The 20,827-nt window shown below is 52.4% G+C and overlaps 1 protein-coding gene across 4 annotated transcripts; it reads right to left on the reverse strand.

Annotated features, from left to right (window-relative positions):
- Positions 1–342: 342 nt before the first annotated feature.
- On the reverse strand, positions 343–20,279 carry TCOF1 (treacle ribosome biogenesis factor 1). Of its 4 annotated transcripts, XM_032702940.1 has the most exons (18): positions 20,151–20,279; positions 19,631–19,686; positions 16,840–16,982; positions 16,010–16,116; positions 15,391–15,742; positions 14,453–14,553; positions 13,796–14,020; positions 12,892–13,161; positions 8,844–9,018; positions 8,537–8,679; positions 6,500–6,667; positions 6,013–6,262; positions 5,693–5,781; positions 4,746–4,974; positions 3,104–3,670; positions 1,944–2,044; positions 1,366–1,402; positions 343–900 (listed from the first exon to the last, which is right to left on the reverse strand). In XM_032702940.1, the coding sequence occupies exons 1-17, from the start codon at positions 20,253–20,255 to the stop codon at positions 1,370–1,372; spliced, it is 3,114 nt and encodes a 1,037-aa protein (XP_032558831.1). In that variant the 5' UTR covers positions 20,256–20,279; the 3' UTR covers positions 343–900; positions 1,366–1,369. The 4 variants fall into 4 exon arrangements, with proteins under 4 accessions (XP_032558831.1, XP_032558829.1, XP_032558833.1 ...); XM_032702938.1 differs by having other exon boundaries at positions 374–1,402; XM_032702942.1 differs by having other exon boundaries at positions 374–1,402; positions 6,581–6,667; positions 20,151–20,260.
- Between the last annotated feature and the right edge of the window lie 548 nt (positions 20,280–20,827).

The following is a 20,827-nucleotide window of genomic DNA, read 5'->3' on the forward strand; positions in this document are numbered from 1 at the left end:
CTAGGGCCCCCCTGGCCCCCATCATGGCCTGGGAGGCTGAAGTCTCCTTTCAGGGAGTCACAGAGGGGGGGGAAGAGGAGAGGAGCAGCCCCCTGTGCCAGGAGCCATCTCTCTCCTGGAGCCAGAGAGCTCTGCCCTCACCCACGGAGCACAAGGGGATCTGGTCCCTTTTTCCTCACCTCCTAGATCCCAGTCTGTCACCAGGGAGCAGGAAGAAAGCAATTATTTTTTCCCCCAAGGGTTGAAACAGCGCCCATGAACCCAGGAATACATTGGGCTCTGCTCTCCTACCCACAACATCCTCCAGAGCCAGGCGGTCTTGGTCACCTCCCTTCCTTTGAAAGTAGCAGAAGCAAAATCTTATGTTGTTGGGTTTTATTTTGTACTCCATAAAAAAAACAACACAAAAACTGACTCTGCCTTGGCTGAGAACAACTGCTGGACACAGCTGTTCAGTGCAACTCCACGGACATGATAAACACTACTGTCAGTGTTAGAATAAAAAGGAAACCCGAGCTCTCTTCTGTAGTAGCAAAAGGACTGACACCACAAGTCACAGAAGGAGGAGGGGAAAAAAAGGTAAAGGTTTCTCTTAAAAATATAGCTCTGTGGTAAGAGAAAGGGACGGCTGGGTGTCAACAAGGAGAAAAGCAGCTTGTGCTCTGCTCTGGTCAAACTGCCTCCTCCAGTTCTGTTCCACGGGGAGGGACAATAAACACATCTCTGGGCCCCAGCAGGGCAGGAGGAGGCAGAAAGTTACACTGCTCTGCTCTAAAAGTCACAGTTAAAAGAAGTTATAAATTATATTTAAAAAAAAGTTGGAATTCTCCTGATGAGCTTCCTTTTCCTTTCTTCTGTTTGATCTTCACCCATAAATCCTTAATCACAGGAATGCGGTACCTTTGGGGAGAGGAGTTAAAAGCGTTAGGGATGGGGAGGAGGAGAACAGCCTCACAGCTCAGCAGAGCACGGGCAGAGGCATCTGGTCCACTTCCAGGTGGCTACAACATCACCATCTAATCCTCATCACTCTTCCAAGCTCCCTGTGGTCAGCAGGGACAGACAGACACTGCCAGAGGCCGCTCATCTCTGCTGGTGACAGAGGTCAGCAACATCCAAGCTGGATATCCAGTTCTCAGCAGCTAAAGAGTTGAGGTCAGACACATCCAGAGAAGCCAGCACACGGCTGCATGACATTCCTCACACTGCTCCACTCCCTGGCCCTCTAATCTAAGGCCAGGCTGGCTCAGTGACCACTTAGAGGGTACACTGTCTTCCCAAAACCGGCCCAGGAGTTCTGAATTTGGCCAAGGTTACCGCCGCTCTGAGGTACCAACGGATAGTCCCCATCTACAGGCCATGTACCTTCTCACAGTCCTTCAGGCTCAGTTGTTTTCTTCTTCTAAAAAGAAAACAGGGAAAAATAAATAATTATCATCAGCACTGGAAGCATGAAGGACCCAGCAAAGCCACAGAGGCTTCCTGGATATGTCCCTGTGGAGGTGGTAGCCACCACGAGGAACATCCTGTAGACTCCCTTTGAGCCCTTGGAATGGGATGCAGTAGCCTGCCAAGCCCTCAGCAGCTCCAGCTTCTGCTGAGAACAAGATGAACAGAGAGCTGAAGAGCAGCACTTACTCCTTGGACAGGCTCTCTCTGCCACCAAAAGGGCCCCTGGGTTTGACCCCTCCAGGGACAGGGATCTCTCCTGGGGCAGCGATACAAGAACAAGCCCTTCTTCGAGCCACCCTAATCCCAAACAAAGATCAAGATTTCTCAAGACTGGCCACAGTGAACTGCAGGCTCCTCTGTACTGCCAGCAAGGCCAGGACACGGCTCTGTTCCTTCTCCAGCCTGGCATGCTGCCAGGATGGGATGAGCACCACAGCCATGGCTCAGAATAGCTCTGCCCACGGTACCCCAGCCCAGGGTCTGGCACATACCTTCTTCTTCTTCTTGTGAACCTCAGCAGAACCATCTGCTACAGGCTCCCCTTCAAAAGACACCTTTTTGCTTTTCTTCTTTTCTTTTCCAGTCTTCTTTTCTGGGAGACAGAAAGAAAAGCCAACTAAGAGAGGGATTCTGGTATTGTCAGCCTCTGAGAGGGAGCACAGACTGGCAGGAGAACCCCCAGTAAGTTTTTGATCACATCCAAACTTGAGCAAGCTTTCCAGAGCAGGAACTGGATGAGGCCAGAAGCCTGCTACAGGCAGCTGTACCCGGGGATGTTTCCCTAATACCTCTGAGCCAGAGCAATTTGATCCCACCATCTGTCTACACATGTGGGTGGAATTACATAGGATTCCCTTCTTTCCATATCCTGCTGCCCACCCGCTCCAAGGAACCGCTTCAGGGCTGGAGGAGCTGGGCACATGCCAGAAATGAGAGCAAGGGGAGCTGCTAACACCGGATGGGCACAAGGTTCAGCTCAGCACAAATGCTGAGGCTTCAGCTCACCCATGTGCAACTGCCCACATGAGGGCCAATGGACAAGTCTGCCTGCTCCAAAAATAAGGGCTACACTTCAGCAGAATAGAAACCCCAGCAGATCTGGCCCAGCCAATCCATTTCCTTTTCTTTTTTTTTTTTAAAGCCTACAAGATCCAGCACAGAACCAGCTCTGGTTTGTAAATGCAGGCTGCACTGCAAAGAAAAAAACGGCCTTTGGATTAGGGCAGCAGGCAGAGCACTGCAGAATGTCAAGCTGTAGAAAGGTAACAAGTGACAGGACAAGAGGAAATAACCCCAAGTTGAGCTAGGGGAGGTCTGGATTGAGTATATGGAAAAATTTCTTCATTGAAAGGGTTGTCAAACACTGGAACAGGCTGCCCAGGGCAGTGGTGGGGTCACCATCCTAGGAGGTATTTAAAAGATGCGTAGATATGGCACTTGGTGACATGGTTTGGGAGTGGGCCTAGGTTAACAGTTGGACTTGATGATCTTAGAGGTCTTTCCAACCCAAATGACTGATTTAAGAGGGAAGCAGCCAAGCAGGAAGCCAATGGGGAAGTGGGTGCTACTTACAAGGCCCTGCACTGGAGGCTGAACATGCATCAGCTGCAAGAACCTACTGCCAACTAGGCCCCAAGTGTAGCATGCTTACTTTTAGCTGGTTTTTTCTTTTCCTTGCTGCCTGCTGTCTTCTCTGGGTCACCATCTTCTTTCTTTTTTTTCTTTTTGGGTACTTCTTCATTAGCCTGCCCTTTCCGTTTCTTCTCCTTGGGCTGCCCCACAGCCCCATCCTCTCCCCCCACTTTCCGCTTCTGAGACGTTTTCTGCTTCTTGTTCTCTTTGTCTTTGCTCTTAGACGGTTTCACAGCCTTGTCTGCCGTGGAGGATGGTTTATTCTTTTCCTTCTTTTCTTTTTTCTCCTTTTTCTTCTTCTTCTTCGCTTCCAATCCTTCCACTGCCTGCACTGCAGGGACTTTGGCAGCAGTGGTGACCTCGGTTTCGCTCCCTGAGCTTGGCTCCCCTGCCTGTGGGGTGGAGAGTGGGGCATGTGATGGTGCTGGGGTCACTTGCACCTCTTTTGCACCAACATCATTCTCTTTTGCTGCCAGGGCTTTCTTGAGCGAAGGTTTGCGGCTGGCATGACCTGGCTCTGTTTTTCCTGCCACCTTCTCTTTGTTGGAGGCTTCTGTGGCTTCCTGCCCTGAAGGGGGGTTGTTTTCTGCAGAAACAGTGACAAGAGAGAGAACATAACTCAGGGAGCATTCATTACACAGACCACAGTCACAGGAAGATGGAAATATGCATTTGAAGAGGAGCATCCAGTACTCCTCCCAAGAAAGCTAAACCTGCTGGCTACCTATAGCAGAGTCAAAGAAAGATGCCTCAGCCTGAGATCAAGTATCTGGAGAGGGAAGGGGGTGACAACACTCACAACAGCTTTGGCTGTTTGACAAGATGGGTGAGCACAGATAGATCAGTCCTTCTCCAGGACACCATTCCCAGTCCCAGTCAGGGACTTACCAAGGTGGTGGGGGTATCCACACCACCACATTTAACCACCATCCATGGCAAACCCCAGTGCACCTGGGCCTTCTTGAACCCATATATAGCCCTGACCTCCTCAACACTCTTTTGCATGATGTAATTATGTGCTCAAGGGGCCAACAGACCTGTTTGAGCCTCTAGAGCAGGCCAGAGCTCACAGCCAGGTCACAGTTCACACCAGAGCGGAAGCAGCTTCCAGCTCCAATTTCTGCAATTTGCCAACAAACCAGGGAAATGGTGGGACTTTCCCTTTCTCCACAGGTCTTCCCACTTGCTTCCCCTGCTCTGCACTCCAGATATGCTACAGACCCCACACAGCATTGGGCATACAGCCCAATGGGAGGCTTAAACAACAGCACCGTGTAGCAGATGTTCTTCAGCCAGTGTTTGAATCTTCCACAGAAGCCATCACTACCTCAGCACACCAATGCAGTGTGCCTCAGCTCCAGGGAGAGCTCTCCCTGCTCCCGTTAATTACTGTGGATAAAGCAGAGCTCAGAGGAGACAAAGGCACCGAGCACGGAGCCTCACAAGCAGCCAGTATGAGCAGGGTGTTCAGGGAGAGGGCTGTGCCATGGCCAGGGAAGCCAGCAGACGGCAGCAGCACTCCATGCTGCTGGGCTCCGTGATGGAGACACACTGGGAACACGGCCCGTCCCACTGACACCCTCGCCAGTGTCACCCTCCTGTGCCAGCACGGCTTTGCTCCAGGGACAAGCAAATTCCCAACCTTGCCAAAGGAGACCCACCTGCTTTGTGGTTTGCAGCCACCTGGTTGTCATCTGTGTCGGAGTCACTGCTGTCAGTGCTTGAGCTGTCGGCTGGGGCTGCTTTCAGAGGGGCCTTGGCAGGAGAGTTTGCAGCAGTCACAGCTGCCTTCCCCGGCCCCACTTCACCTACAGGCTGGGAGGGAACCGTCTTTGGGGCCTGGGGTGCTGCTGGGGCCTTGGAGAAGCCCAGATAGCCTGTGAGGAGGGACTGAAACAGCACAGACACACTGAGGAGTCACAGCAGGGCAGTCTCCCACACACCAGACACATAGAGCTGTCTCTGCTGCTATTGTCCTCATACTCCAAGCGAAGGGCCCACCTTTGGCCACCTGTGGAGCCAGCTCTGAAGAGCTCAGGGCTACCAGGAGAGGGGCCAGCCCTGACAGACACTGGCTGAGCTGACAGCCACGAGAGCTGGCGGCCAGAGGTTCTCTTTGTTCTCGCCCAGCAAGGCAGGCTTGGGGGAGGCTCCTGGCCATGAGTGTGCGCCCACGCACAGCTAATGCACTGCAGATGTGCTGCACGCCCTGCACGTTACTTACAAAGGGAATTTAAAGGCTTGGACACGGGTTAAATTACAAATAAAAGTGGGGGAAAAAAATCCCTGCTGCTATTGGTACTGTGCACCAGTTCTCCTGATTTAACCCTTGCAAGGTACCATCTCCTTCTGTCTCTTCTCCCAGCAAAGGCACCATGAACCCTGGACCCAAGGCTGGCTGCCTGGGGAAGCATTCCAGGTCCAAAAGACTCCCTCTTCCCCCACCAAAAGTCTTGCTCACACCACTCCACTGGAGGGCCCCCAGTTCCCTGCTGGAAAACCCACCCAGCACCCTGTCTGCTATGGTTGAGGATTGAGTCCTCTCTCAATCCTACTTAGGAGCCTGCTGCAAGACATGAGAGGATCCCAGCCTGCTCAGGTCCCATACCTGTGATGCTGCCTCCTCCTCCTCCTCGCTGGACTCTGAGGAGGAGCTGTGGGCTGGCTGGGTCACTCCTGGTTTCTGCAGTGAGCCTGCTGGAAGAGCAGAGTTCATCCCATTAAAACCACCACTGCTGCCTGGAGTTGAGCTCACCTACCCAGCACAGGTACTGCCACCAAAAGGCCCTTCTACCTCCAAAAAAAGGGGAGTGCTCTGCCAAGCTGGAGAGAGGGAACCACTCTCTAACCACTACACACCTCCCACAGGGTAGCAAAGCACTGTCTCCACCCTGACAGCACCGAAAGCATCTTCTGGAGAGAACTGACCAGTTCTGGGGGGCTCCTTGGGCGCCTCCTCCTCGTCACTGTCAGAGGAACTGCTGCTGTCTGTGGTGTCCTCTGCCTGGGTGGGCAGCGTGGTCTGGCTCAGCTGGGCATTCTGCACTGGCTGCACACCTGGCTTCTTCACCTTGGCAGTGGAACTTCCTGGGAGCAAAGCAGCCTGTGGGGTGGCAGTGTTGGCTGGAGGAGCTTTTCCCACAGGAACCGTTTGCTTTAAGCTGGAAGCAGAGGGGGCCTAGGGAGAGGAAAATGAGATAGATCTGAAAGGAGGAATAACTAACTGCTCATGTCCATGAACTATAAGCAGCAGCCCAGAACAGATGGGCTTGGACCACCTCGGCCCTTCTTCAGGTGACACTACTGCAGTTCGTGTCAGGGTTAGCCCAAGAATATCTCAGGCAGGACACAGAGACCCCAGCAGACCCATCTTCTCCCTCTCCTCAGAGAAGCTCCCCACCTCCTCCATCATTACCTTTCCTGCCAGCACACTGTGCTCCGAGGAATCCATGCTCTCAGACACTCTGCTTGCTGGAGGGACAGCAGGAGTTTTTACCCTCTTCCCTGTGGGCAGGGTGGCATTGGCCTTTGCAGCCACCGTGTTCAAAACCGCAGTCACGTTGACATTCTGCTGGGGTAGACTCTAAAACAGATGAGGAAGAAAATCATGACAGAGCACAACCTGGAAGGAAAAGATAAAGAAGCATACACCAATCCAGCAATAACTCCTGAGCCTTTCCATCATTTTCAGTACCAAGGCCTTTTTTTTTTTTTTTTTTTTTCCCTTCTCTCCTTTACAGACCAGCTCTGCCTCCCACGAGCCTCTGAGGCCTCTGGCACAGCCATGAGCAGCAGTAAGGGCCAGCACCCCGGGAGTGCCAAAGCATTAGCTCAGTGCCCCAAAGGCACCCACCAGGAGGGCAAGCAAAACGTGTTGTGCTTGCAGGCTGTGAATCCCTACCCACTGCAGCACCAGCAAGACTGCAGTTGCAAACCTTTGCATAGCCACCACTTGGACTCCACGATGTCTTCTACACTCTAAAAATCACACACCAAGAGTTAATTGGTAAAAAGGATAAACAAAGACACCAATCACAGAGAAAATCTGCCTCCAGGTCCACAAGCCAGCAACAGATTACGGAGCAAATTAACAAGATGCAATTTTGTTGCCTCACATTTAAAACCTCCCATCAAACTTAATGTAAGAGGAGTTAAAAATAGAAGAGCCAGGGGCATGGAAATCAGGCACTGACGACAGGGCCAAGACACAAATGCCAGCAGAGTAGGGAGCAGGAGCCATGAAGGAGCATTTGGCCTCCTTGTTTGTGTTACCAAAAAGGCTACGTGAGCAGCTCTGCCTCTCCAGATCTCTGACAACCTGGGCCTTTGTGGGCTGACATTTCCCTCACAAAACATCTGGCCTTCAGAAAGGAAAAGGCAACGCTCTGCCATGCAGAGCCACCAATCCAGTGTGAGCTCTCAGCCCTCTCACACAAAGCTCAAGTTACAGCAGCTGCATTATTTTGTACAATCTTAGTACTATAAACATGCTTTACTCAAGGACTGCTCAGGCTGGCTGCCTGTCCATCAGCTGGCGGGAGGCAGCCTTTCCATGGCCACAGCATCAGGCCAACACGGGGAAGGGTTTCCTGAGTGCACATAATGTCTCTCTTCCAGCAAAGGCACTGGCAGAGGATGGGTATGTGTGGGATATGAAGTGTGCTTGGCCACCAAGCCCTGGGCTCAGAGCACCAGCCAAGCCACCACCACATAGGAACGGTAGCCACGTTCCTCAGTCAGTGTTTTTTCATGCAGCTTCTTGGGCTCAAACTGCAGCAGAAGTGCAGAGACACCCAAGAGAGCTTCAAATCAAGTCAGCTCTGTCCCCAGGGAGCTCAGCCACAGCCTTGCAGGTCTGGCATGGAGACACGAAAAGACTCCAGTGGGAGCACTGGGATCAGCTCCATGACACTCAGCGTGCCCTCAGCACAGATATGGAGTCACCTCCCTTCTCCAAGGTAGGGTCTGGCTCCTCTAGCTGAAAGGCAGCAGGACCACTGTGCTACCCTTCAAGACAAATCCTTCCATCCTCCCAAGGCTTGCAGAAGAGGAGTCCAGAGACTCCAAGCTTTTGGGAGGAATCAGGCAATGGGTTGCCTTGGAGCTACACAGCTCATGGAAAGACGCTGCCTGGAAGGATTTGGCTGCTTTTCCAATCTTACTTCCTAGAGTAGAGCAGAGGCAACAGAGTCCCAGAGGAGGTCTGGGTTTGTGTGTCTACTCATGTTCCTGTCAAAGCATTCACACCCCCCACTGCTCTCACACAGTCTAAGATTGCTGTGGCCAAGATGGGCACCCAGATCCACGGACACCGCCAAGAAAACTTGATCCAGCCAAGGGGAGGTTCCTCTGAACCACATATCACCTGCACAACTACCACCTTCCAAATCCTGAGACCTCCTGAGCTGCAGCACTAACAGCCTACACACCCAGTGCATCAGCAGCTCCTCACCTGAGAAGGGGGGACTATTTCGTCCTCTGAATCTGACTCCTCGCTGGAATCATCGCTGCTGTCCACAGCTGGAGGGACTGTGGCTGGTGCCGAAGCCAGTGCCTTCTTCACATTTGTTGGCTGGGGCACAGAATTGGTTTTCACTGCAGGAAAATCATAAGAGATTGTCATTGTGAGAAAGAGTTGCTCTCTGTGGCTATCCAGAGCAGGAGCTATCACCACAGGCTGCACTGTTCCATGTGCAAGGGAGAGGAGGAAACCCACGAGGATGCAGGTGAGGGATCCTGGTTACTACCAGGAGACTCACCAGCTTGTGGAGGCTGCCTCTGTGCTGCAGGGGACTCCTCTTCACTGTCAGACGAGTCACTGCTCCCACTTTCTGAGACCTGGCTTTTCAAGGTGCTTCCCACTGCTTTTTCAGGCGGCCCAGCTTTAGCAGTCTGGCTCAGGGTGGGAACAGGCCCGGGCTGTTCTGTTAACCTCTTAACAAAACAGAAACACAGGCCCAGAAACGCCGTGTTAGTACAGGTGTTGTTTAGGAGTTTAAGTGCAGTTTCAGCTCAAGTTGGGTTTTGTTTTACCCTAACACAGCTGTTACCAACACTCCATCCTTGGCACGTTAGGAGTGGAAAAGGCTTCAGTTACTGCCTGGACTGAGCTGCTGTATACACATACCTCTGCATTTAGCAATTTGCTTCTGACAGGAAACTCGAGCGTGTTTCACTCACGAGCATGCAGGCTGACAGCGCTCGTAAGCACACAACAGCAATTCCTTCTTCAGGCAGAGACACTGGCTCGACAGGAGCCTGAGGAGAAAGCACTGCAACCCCAAGCCTTTCACTCCAAGGAAGAGTTTTATTTAAATATGACCTACCCCCCAGCTCAGGGAATCTACTGAGCTGGGAAGCCTTGTGCCGTAACACTTGCAAGATTCAGAGACAGTAACAGAGCAGCTACATCCTAGAGGTGCTGGAGGGCTCAGTGTTAACCCAGGGCTGTCACAAGGGTTTGGGGACACAGAGGGCAGGCAGAGATAGACTGGGATTCACCTTGGAAATTGATGTGCCAATAGGTCTCTGAAATCCCCAGACAACGAAAAACCTCTGACACTTACTTTCTACAGCACCTGTTGACACTGATGTCCCAGGACAGGCCACAAGCCACTTCCCAAAGCAACTGCTGTGTCAGCACTAGGAAGCCACAGTCATCTCAGTCCCAGACACACAACTGCCAGGTGAGACCCTCTCTCTTCCTGGCCCCTCTGTTTGTGCTGAGGGCTGCAGACCCCCGTCCTGCACACTGAATGCTAGTGGCGGCAGAGGGACAGGCAGCACTTGTGCAGAGACCTGGGAATTTCACCCCCCACAGACGCTCCCCAGGCTCACAGTGCTCTGCACCCACTCCGTTTACTCCACTCATGGCTCATCTCCGGGCTGCTCTGCCAAAGAGTACATCGTGTTTGCCAGGGCAGGCAGACCCTGTCCCCCTGGCATGTGCCTGCTTTGGCACTCAACGAGAGATTCCTGCCCAGTTGCATCGCCCCTGCCACCCTCCTGCCATGCTGCCAACATAGTGATATACCCCAGCAGCAGAGAGCACCAACCTAGCAGGCCCCCCCAAAAGACCAATCCTACCATGCCTTCTGGCACAGCCCTGCCACAGCCTGCCACTGGGGCAGTGTTTATCATCTCCAAGCCAAACACTAAACAGACAACAGCATCTGCATGTTTATCCCATTACAGAACAGCTCTCCGAACAAGCCAAGTACATTTTGACTCTGCTTAGAGAAACAGAAACCTCCACAAGTGCTTGGGAAGGGGGGACTGCAAACCTCAATTCTCTGTTTTGTTTTGATACCAGTGAGTCACAATCTCCAGGAGAGAGGCCAGATTTGCAAAGCTGAAGAGAGAGAAGTACTTGAAGCACACAGAAGAATTCACACGCATTACTCTGAGCGTGCTAGCTCCTCTCCCTGCTGTCCCAAGCACTGCTGTGCAAGGGAAGAGCTTACCAAGATCAGAGCCCACTCACTCAGTTTTAAGCCCTTCATAGCAACAGGACTGGTTTCTCCTCCTATGCAGATGCACAGCACAGGGCTGCTTGATTTCCTAACTTAGCAAGGGAGTGGGAACAAGCTGCCATGCAGGAGTATCCTAACACAGAAAGAGCACAACAGCATCCACAGAGAAATCACCGTAAGGTTTGCACAGCTTCAGGACTCCTCAGATCTTCCTGGGAGGAGGCCAAGGTCCCTCCATCCCCATCAGATGGATGACAGCTGCAGGTGGGATAAGACCGTCAGCACGGCCGAGTTAAACCCAGGGAGCAGGTAACACAGGCAGAGAGCTTCTGACAGCTTGGGAGTCACAGGTACTGAAGTAACTCGGAGAGGAGGAAAATAACTCAAGAGGAAATCATTTTTCCTGCTCCCTCTCCAGCCCCCAAAGCAGGAGCTGCCTGCGGCTCCTCGAGTGTGATGAGTCAGCTCCCGCACAACCCATCTGCCACTCGCTGGGTCCATTTGCATCATGCAGCACTGCATGACAACAGGGGGAACAACACTGAGCCACGTGCGCCCAGCACGTTGTACAACCACATTCCATCGCTGCTTGTGCACCGCGGAAGCACCGCCGGCGGATCGGGACTGGGACCAGTATCTCAGCTGTGTCACACCCCAGCAAAGGTACAGCTGTCAAAGTGCACGGGAGGGGCAACAGGGTTCAAAGAGACTCTCTGACTTTTGGGAGATCCGGCCTCTCCCCACAGGGCCTGCGGTCCAGGATAAAAAGTTGCGGGCACAACTTCTGCTAGCGCAGCCCACGCGGGTTTTCCCGGGATGCTCAAGGAAGACACGGGTTCCCAACACGTGGATTCACGTGCATCTCACACCTCCTCCTTGTAAACAGAAGCAAAAGCCTGTCCATAGAGGGTTCAAGTGCCACCTTTGGCTCAAAACATCCAGGAGAGGAGGCGGAGCAGAATTAGCTGTTCCAAAAGAAAAGCAGCTCACAGCATCTTTAGGGTCAGACTGTCCCCCATCACCATCCTTCCCCCCCAAAAATATGCAAAATACCTTGTCAACTTCTTTGACTAAATATTCCTGAGTCTTCAGGGGTAAACATACCAATTAAGCAGTTCAATTTAGGCATGATGTTCATTTTAATTGTGCTAATCCACCCCCACAGGGAAGGATGAAGCAGCTTCCAACGCTCTGTATCTGTTTGGATCTTGCACAGAAGCCAGAGGAAGTTGCAGGATACAGTAAGTCAGTGGTTAGCATATGCCCAAGTAGCAGATGGTGAGGATGAGCTAAGAAGAGTTTGACTGGGAGGACAGGACTGTGGACACAGCTAAGCCCAACAGTTTGTCTTCAGGCTTCACTCGTGGTCTCTGCCTGTAGGCTACTGACACAGGAAGAAACAGCCTGTTTGGCAAAAATAGAGCTCCCTCGATGACAAGCTCTTCCTTGCTGTGTCAGTTTGCAAGAGGGAAGATGCTGAAGTGGTTAAAACAGCAGGTAAAACTTGCTGCTGACAGCTTCACAGAATCAACACTGGAGGAAACAAACCTACCCCAGCACATCCTTCACCTACAACCCTGCTAAAACGGACAAGTCTTGATGGTTTTGCAGCGAGACCCCATGGCACAGCTATCAGAATAGCTGCTCCTGTCACCCAGAGCTGAATCCTCACATACAATCAATCATGCAGGAAGAGAGCAGCAAAAGCTAACTGTTAGAGATGCGTCCCCCTCCACCCACCTTAGCAGACCAAGGCTATGAAGACAAAAATGCAGAGCCTTGCTGGCTCCTGCCTGTCAATACTGAAAGGACGTGTTGACAAAGAGCCTCCCTGCACGGACACGTGAGGCTCTGCCCCCGGCTTCTCTTCCTCCCTTGCAGACAATACGTGCCATCTCCAAAAGGTTGCTTTCAGGGCACTTTCTGAAGGGCCCTGCAGCTCAGAGTCAAGGCAGAAGGTCTCAATACAACATAAGGGATTTAATTCCCTTTGAGTTTAGCCACCTGAGTCCAGTCTGAGCTCGTGGTTAAAGAATTCAAACCAAACCCTCACAGGAGAGCCAAGACCAAGCTACCTGTGACCATGTACACAAGGCCCACTCCAGAGGGGCAGTGCACGAGTGAAGAGAACAACTGGTAACCCCCACCCTCCTCTGGTATGGCTGAGTGAGCAGAGTTAGGCTGTACCTGTTGTTTCCAAGCAGGAAGATCTTCCTCTCTGAGGGAGATACAACATACTTCTGGTGTTTCAAGAGATCAGTATAAGCATTTAAGGGATAAACATCTGTCTTGCATACCCCATCCCTTGGCACTGGGCTGAATGAGGATCACCTACCTTCTGGCTGATGGGCACAGGGAGATCCTCCTCTTCACTGCCTGAAGAGTCAGAGCTTTCCGCTGGCTTTACACTTTCAGCAGGCTTTGTGGGAGCAGCAGTCCTTCCTAGCAGGGTTTTAGCCTGCTTTGGCACTGCTGTTTTTGGTGCTGGCTTCCCTTGTGACACTGGAAGTGTTTTTGCTGGAGATGCTTTGACGGAAAGTGATGCTGCTGGTGTAGGTTTCACTGGGGATGGGACGGCCTGGGAGGATTTTGGAGGTGACTTTGTCTGGACAAGACATGAACAGAGTGAAATAAGGCAAATTCTCCAGCAGCATAATTCATTTGCTTAGACTGTAATCAAGGGAAGAGATTTCAGAGCCCCCTGGGAAAGGCAAACCCTGAAGGAAGTTTAGTGACTGGCAGGATACAAGGAATTCTTTCATCTAGCTGTGTGGGGATAGTCTCCCAAGATGAGAAAGCAAGACCAGACATTCTTCATCAGCCTGCTGCTACTAATAGTCCCCTCCAGTGAGGTACAAGGCAGCACTTTGCATTCTCCACAGCTGGGACGCTGGACTGCACTACAGCTTGACAAATTAGACACTATTTATTGCTATTTAAACCTGAGGAGCAAATTCCACCACGACAATTTGCCTCTTCAGGTGGTAAAGGAATTACTGGGAGGCTTTTTTATTTAAAAGTACTGATGGATTTTTTTGTTTTGTTTTAAGAAAGGCGCAGTGGGGTGATTAAAGCTCAGAGCCAAGACACTGAGGTGCTTTTGAACACCCCACGCCTCTTTCCTCCCACCCCCAACAAGATTTTGCTACACACTACGTGCATTTACAACATTTTCTTTTCACTGCAGTTCCCAGCCCTGAGAGGTGTGCAAGGAGAGAGAGAGTTTCAGACAGACGTACTTGGGTTACTGAAGGAGGTTCTTCATCTTCACTGTCTGATGAGCTGCTGCTCTCTGATGTGTCAACGGGCTGTGCAGCCTCTGGAACCGTTGTGGATGTAGGTTTGGTCTGGCTTGGTGCCAGTGCTGTTTGCTTCACTGCATTCTTCTTGTGAGATACAGGAGAAGCAGGTGCACTTTTCACAGGTGCTGCATTAAACTGCGCTGCTTTCACAGCTGGTTTTGCCTGGTAACAAAAGGGAACAGGAGAATCAGGTAACACCTCAGAAGAAAATGGCTGCATGGAATGTTTTAAAGCAAGCTGCCTTGCTAACTTTGACCAGGACAGGCTCGTTCAGACCCTTGGGTTGTGGAGTATCCAAAAAAAACCAATTTCTCCACAGACTCCCTGACTACATCCGTGAAACTGCACAGCAATCACCTCCTACAGATCAAAGGATCTCCCTCAGCTTCAGGCACTAGTATAAACTGGGATGGAATGATTGATGCCAGTAGGGGTTAATGGGGCTCTAAGCCACATAGCGTGTTCTCTGGCTTTGGGGATCTCACACACCCAAGGTAAAGGGTGTTGTCAGAATACAGCATTGCAGCATTTCCTCTCATCTCCAAAAGAAGGGAAGTGACTTCTTAGGGACAAAGAATGTGTTGGAGTGGTTACCTGGACGGCTGGAGTTGCCAGCTGCTCCTCTTCCTCAGAGGACGTGTCCTCACTTGATTCCTCACTGCTGCTCTCGGCAGCCCCAGCCGCCTGCTTCGGCTCTGGAACACAAGTGAGGAGATGTCACAGCTGCTGCCTGCTCTGAGCCCCCAGAGAGCGATGCTAATGTGGCTTTTGAAGTCAGGGAAAGAAAACAAGCCGCAGAGAAGGCTAAGGGATTTGCAGGGAAGAGGACACAGCCCTGCTGAAAGCATCAGTGGCCTGCTGGGAGCAGCCTTTCCAGACAAACACTGGCCCACAAACACCACTCCAAGAGTGCAGGCAGAGATGGGAAATGCTTCCTGGCCACCCTCTGACCCTATGGGGAGCTGCCCAGCCACACACAGCTCCCTGCAGGGGCACCCAGCCTGGCTGGGCCTCCTCTGGAAAAGAGCCAAGAGAAGGATCATTTTCAGAGCTTCAACAGTCTGTGCCTCACCCCCCTCCTCCAACACACACACACACACACACACTTCAAAGCACTTAAAGATTTCCCTAAAGACTTCAAAACTCCAAACGAATCATTTGCAATTGGGAATAAAGAGAAAACACTGCAGTGCCTTTCAAAAAAACTGAAAGTATCTGTAACATCAGTACTGCATCTCTTGTGGACACGCTATGCTGTTACCCCCAGTCCTGTAGTGCTGGGTGCTGCCAGACAGACATCTTAGCACAGGATCTGCTGCTTGAAATGGGAGCAAGCACACTGGATTCATCCCACGGAGCTCCAGAGCTGGCTGCTTTGCAGTGTTCTAGCAGCCTCCCCAAGGAACAAGCATCACTCTGAGCTTTCCAGCAAGGGAGCTGAAAGGAACATGCTGAAGGCACGTCTCAGACCCGATTCACAGCAGAGCTGGAGCACACACACACACATTTACAACACCCTGCAGGCTCCTTACCCGCTTTGGGGGCTGGGGCCTTCACAGTCGGTGTCTCCTGTTCCTCCTCGCTCTCGGATGAGGAGCTGCTGCTGCTGCTGGAACTTTCCGGTGCTTTGCTCACTACTGGTGCTTTGCTTTGCCCTACTTTGGCCACGGCTGCTGTGGCATGTTTGGGCTTCCCAGGAGCAGGCAGTTTCTGGGCCTTGGCTGGAGCTGGAGCTGCAGCCAGAGCATTGGGCTGCTGCTTGTTGTTGGAGAGCACAGTTCTGTCGGGAGCAGGGAGTGCTGCTGCTCTGCCCGCCGGGGCAGCGGGCTTGGGAGGAGAATGCAGGGAGTTGGCAGCTTTGCCACCCACCACAGCTGGTGTTACCTACAGGAAACATGAAAATTAGAAGCCTACACACAGAAGAGGGGCTAAATTGGAGACAATGTACCTTCAACAGCAATCTGGCAACCAGGCAAGTGCTTTAAGGAAGGATTTGGGAGGCAGATATCTGAGAGAAGGCTTATGGCAGCACGGGAGGGTTATTTTAATAACAATTCCACCCCAGCTCACAATTCCACACATGCCAAGGAGTCTGGGACAGTCCTGGCCTCAGAGTACCATCAGCCTTCAAAACCATGAGAACTGCCTTACCGCCACTGCACCTTTCCCAGCCGGTGTCTCCTCTTCTGACGAGGACTCATCCTCCTCACTGCTCTCTACAGTCACTGCTGAGTTCGTGGCCAGAGAAAGGCTGGCTGCTGCACAGGAGAGAGCCACAGAACAGCTCTGTGAGTGTGTTTCTCACAACAGTGTGGCCTCTGGTTTGCAGGAAGGTCCCAGCAGCAGGGTAGGGCCCCATCTCCACACCTGCCCCAACACCACCATCACTGCTGTCCCTGTGACAGACAAGTGCTTTGCTCCTCCAACCCATCCTTCTCCCCAGCACCATAACAAGGAACCTGCCAAGATCTGCAGGTTTTCAAAAGCTGGTCTACAGCAGATGAACTGAGCCAAAATACATCAGACACATGGGTTTTTGTTAGACTCTGCAAGCCAACGCCACCCACATCAGCTGCACCAGGGATCTATCCCCACTTTAGACACGGGGCACTGGCTTTCCAGACCAAGTCCTTCCCTCACCCATGTAACAGGCCCGTCCTGCTGACCCCACACACACCTAGGACCAACTAGTGCTCCACAGTGGGCAGCGAGAGGTTCCCAAGACTTCATCCAAGCAACAACACCCATCCCTCCCCAGTGAATCTTAACAGCTTTTTTTCTAGCTTCAGCAGACATCTGTGCTCCTCAGAAACTCCACATGAGAAGAGAAGAGGGTGCTAAATTAGTTGTCCTATTTTTCTATGAGCACAAGGGAATAGCCATCACTTTACAAGCATCTTCTCTAGCCAAGCAAGTTGGGTTGCTCCTACACAAGCCTCCAGTCCTACTCTGTCAACTCCAGGGAGATGAAAGGCTCCTACCATTTGCAGCTTTCGCCTTTTCTTTCTCATCCTCTTCTTTCTCTGAGCTCTCAGAGCTGCTCACGGGATCAGGAACTCTGATCTTTTCTGGGATGGCTGCCTCGTCATCACTCAGCTTTCTTCTCCTCGAATTTGGGGGAGTTCTAGGTAAGAGAAATGGTGTCAAAATGCATAAAATACATCTTGAACAAACTGAAATACAATTATTCGTTTACTGTCAGGTGAGGCTCCAGGACAGGCAGTGTAATTCCTCTACAGCTCCTAAAGGGATGGGAGAATAATTCCCTAACCTGCAAGGGGCATCTCTAGTCCTCAGGAAACTCCCAAGAGCAACATATCCCTGCAATACGCAGGAGATACTGAACCTAGACCTTTTTTTCCGTGCCCTAAGCAGACTCTTTCTCACTTTAGCAGAGAAGTAAAAAAATATATGGTCAGGATGGTGTTCAATGCAGAGCTAAGGCATCTTACGGAACAAATTCCATCTCCAGGAGGCAGCTATAGCCACAGAGTCAGTAAGTGCAGCCTCAGGGTTAAGGCAGTGATCCCCAAACAGGTCTTAGTATTCCACAAGACCAGAAGAAATGAATCTGAAGGCTGTAAAAACCATTTGAACATGGGCTCCCAGGTCAAAAGGGCAAGAAAATCAGGCTGCAGAGAGGTTTAAGAAAGAAAGTGGCTGGACCTACAGAAGATGTGTTGGAAAAAGGGGAGGAAGAGGCCACAGATAAGCACTAAACACTTAAGCTGTTCAATTGGGTTAAAACATTAAGCTGGAGAAAGATTCCTCCAGGCTCTAAATCCTACCTGACCAGAACAGATGATGTGGGTTAAAGTTACCCATGCTTTCACTTGAAAATTAAAGAGAAGACATTTGCTTTATTACAAGGATAACACTGGGCACAGAGTGTGATTCACACAGGCAATACTTCTAAGCCCCGAGACACACAATTATCAGAGGCAAATATCCTCGCTTCTGTGCCAGTTTAGCTCCTTTTATTTGTTCATCTGTTTTAAAAACAAGATTAGTCCAACAATTTGGCGAGTAAAGATTGTGCTTGTCACCAGAGTGTTCTGGTAGAACAGCTGTAACAGCAAGTTTTGTGCAAGCAGGCTAAGCCAAAGGGATGTTTACTATTCCAAAGTCCTGATAACTACTCCAAATAATCCTTTTAATAAAACAACAGGGCAGCCCACACAGGCAGCTCTGATCCTGCAACACCTTCCTGATCCAGTGGCAGCTGACAGCACAACGCAGGCTGCTGTGAGTGATCAGGAGCTCAGGGGAGTGAGGGGAAGATGTGGTGTCTGCTAGCACTGTCCCTGCAGCTTTCCAGAGCATCTGAGGGCTGCAGGGCTCTGGCTGCTCCTAGGACAGAGCTGGTCCAGCTTTCTCCTGTCCCCAGGTACCTTTCCACCCACTCACTCCCTGCATCCTATAAGAGTAAATGCAGTTCTGGAGGGAGGCCACTCCTGTAACTGCAAGTCTGAGCTTTCAGGTTCACTCTGGAAGAGTTTCTGCAGGACAGCACCAAGGACACCTTGGTGAGATGGGCAGGAGCCACAGGGTAATTTAAGGAAGGACATTTTAGGGCCAAAACCCTATGGACTGACAAGATGTAATAACTGCAGCTCAGTCAGAGGAGCACTCCAGGATACCTTCTGGATAAAGAGAACTACTAGTCAGCACATCCCTCCTTCTGACTCCAAACCAGGCATAGCTCAGGCAGACCAGGAATAACAGACATCTTTGTGGGGCAGGACAACAGAAGGGTGACATTGAAGAAAAAGGAATTAAACCTGATGCAAGTCCCCTGTTGCCCCCAGGTTTAACAACAGCAGTGCCTGGGAGTGTTTGCTGCAGCAGGTAGGGTAAGGTCACCATCATCACCCACAAGAGCAACAAACTGTTTTAGAGGTAGGAATTGCAAACCTCTTTCTTTGCTGCTACACCCTCACCCAGACCCAGCTTTTCTGCTGCCCAAGTGGGGAGCACAAGAGCAAGGACCAAGGCTGCAGTAAGGCATGAGGTGTTCCAGCAAAAACACACCTTTGAGGGAAACACTTCCCAAGGCTGCTGGTGTGGCCGCGCTGAGGAGCATCCTCACTCCAGCACTCCCAGTTCCAGGGATTCCCTGGATAACCCAGCACTGAAGCTGCCAAAGGCCTCCCTGCAGCCCTGCACTCTGACATCCAACCAAAGCAAGTCCTGGGTGGGTGCCACTGTCACTGCACTACACTGCTCCACACTACACACCTTCCCGTGGGGAATATGTAAGCATTGGGAACATGTCAGGGCTTGAAAGGACAGGCTGAAACCAAAAGATGTCCTCTGAGCCAGATCATCTGTGATCTATGCCAAGGTTTAAGTCCCTGCAAGAGCTTTGGCATTTCAACATCTGCTCAACTTCTCTGTTCCTGGGTCAATGCTCCTGCAAAGCACGTGGCTTTAAAAAGAAAGTGAAACAGAACCAGGGAACAGATTTCTGATAGTAAAGCACGACTTTGAGCCTCATAACATTCCAGTATTAACCAGCACTAACAGTATCAGCTGCTCAAAACTAAAGTAACAACTTATCTCCACAGGAAATTTTAAAACCACAGTAATCTGAACATCTGAAATGAATTGCTGTGAAACCACAGGTTAGGAGAAAAGTCTGCTGAGCACAGTTATCACTGGAAATACTCTGACAACTGGGAATTCTAGCAAATAAAGATCACACATGCCATGCAGCCTGGATGTTAGCACAGTCTGGAATCTATCTGATACTCATTTCGTCCTTTGACTTACTTTTCCCAGTGAGTAAAGATGTCCTCGAGAGAGGTCGAGAGGGAAGGGAGCAACTTCTGTGAAAGCAGAAGGAACACCAGTCAGGCATCAGCCCCGTCTCGAGATGCGACCACCAGACAGAGACCGCAGGGGCCCGTCCAGGAATCCGCGGGCAAACGGGACCATGCCATCCCCACACACACGCTCCCGGTGAGTCCCGCAGGGCAGCGTGTCCCCCTGCGGGTCTCCCCGGCAGCAGCACGTGTCCCGGTACGGGACAGCGCTACCCGGCGGGCTGCCAGCCTCCTCCGTTCCCCCGGGCGGCTCGGGGCCGGGACACCACGTGGGCTCAGCGGGCCGGCGTGCAGCCGCGGAGCCACGAGCGCAGGGCCCCACGGCCCGCACCGGCATCGCACCCGGTGGTCGCTGAGGGCGCCAAGGGGGTCCGGGCCCTGCCGAGGCCCGCGCGCTCCGCGGGATCATTGCCCCCGCCGCGGCCCTGCTGCCTCCCCCGCGGCCCGGGCGCGTCCGCCCCCGTTACCTGCCCGGTCTGCGCCTGCAGTTCGCGGGCGGCCCGCGCGAAGCCGCCGCGCAGCAGGTGCTGGTGGATGAGGGCGAGCAGCTCCCGCCCGCTGCCGGCGGCCATGGCACTCCGCGTGCCGCGCCGCCGCGCGTCACTTCCGCCTCCGCCGCGCCGCACCATGGGAAATGTAGTCCCGGAGGGGGGCGTCGGGGGCACCGTGAAGGGGGATCTGGTGCTGGAGGGGGGTCGCTCCATGGGGGTCTCTCGCACCGCCCCCGGCAGGGGATGGAGGGCGATGGAGGGAGGCTGGGAGTCACCTCATAGAGGCCCCGGACATCGCCCTGGTGGGAGGTGGAGAAAGGAAGAGGGGGGGGGGGGGTCACTCCATGGGGGTCTCACACACCGCCCCGGCAGGAGATGTGGGAGGATGGAAAAGGGGGGTTCGCCCGCCCGGAGCTGGGCCCCTCACACCCCCTCGGCAGGAGGTGGGGGCGCTCTGGGAGCGGAGGGTGCGGGGGTGGCACGGCGGGGGTTACTGCACCCCCACCGTGTGTAATTCGGTGCGTTTCGGAACAGATTTTCCTGCAGGATTCATCCACGGCGCTCTGGAGCTGAATCCTCGGGGCTGATTTAATGCTGAGTGGACATTAAGCTGCTGAGAGGAGCCGCTGGCGTTTTAGGGGCTAGAACAAGCA

Source organism: Chiroxiphia lanceolata, chromosome 15, assembly GCF_009829145.1.
Source record: "Chiroxiphia lanceolata isolate bChiLan1 chromosome 15, bChiLan1.pri, whole genome shotgun sequence".
In the NCBI taxonomy this organism is placed as follows: Eukaryota; Metazoa; Chordata; class Aves; order Passeriformes; family Pipridae; genus Chiroxiphia; species Chiroxiphia lanceolata.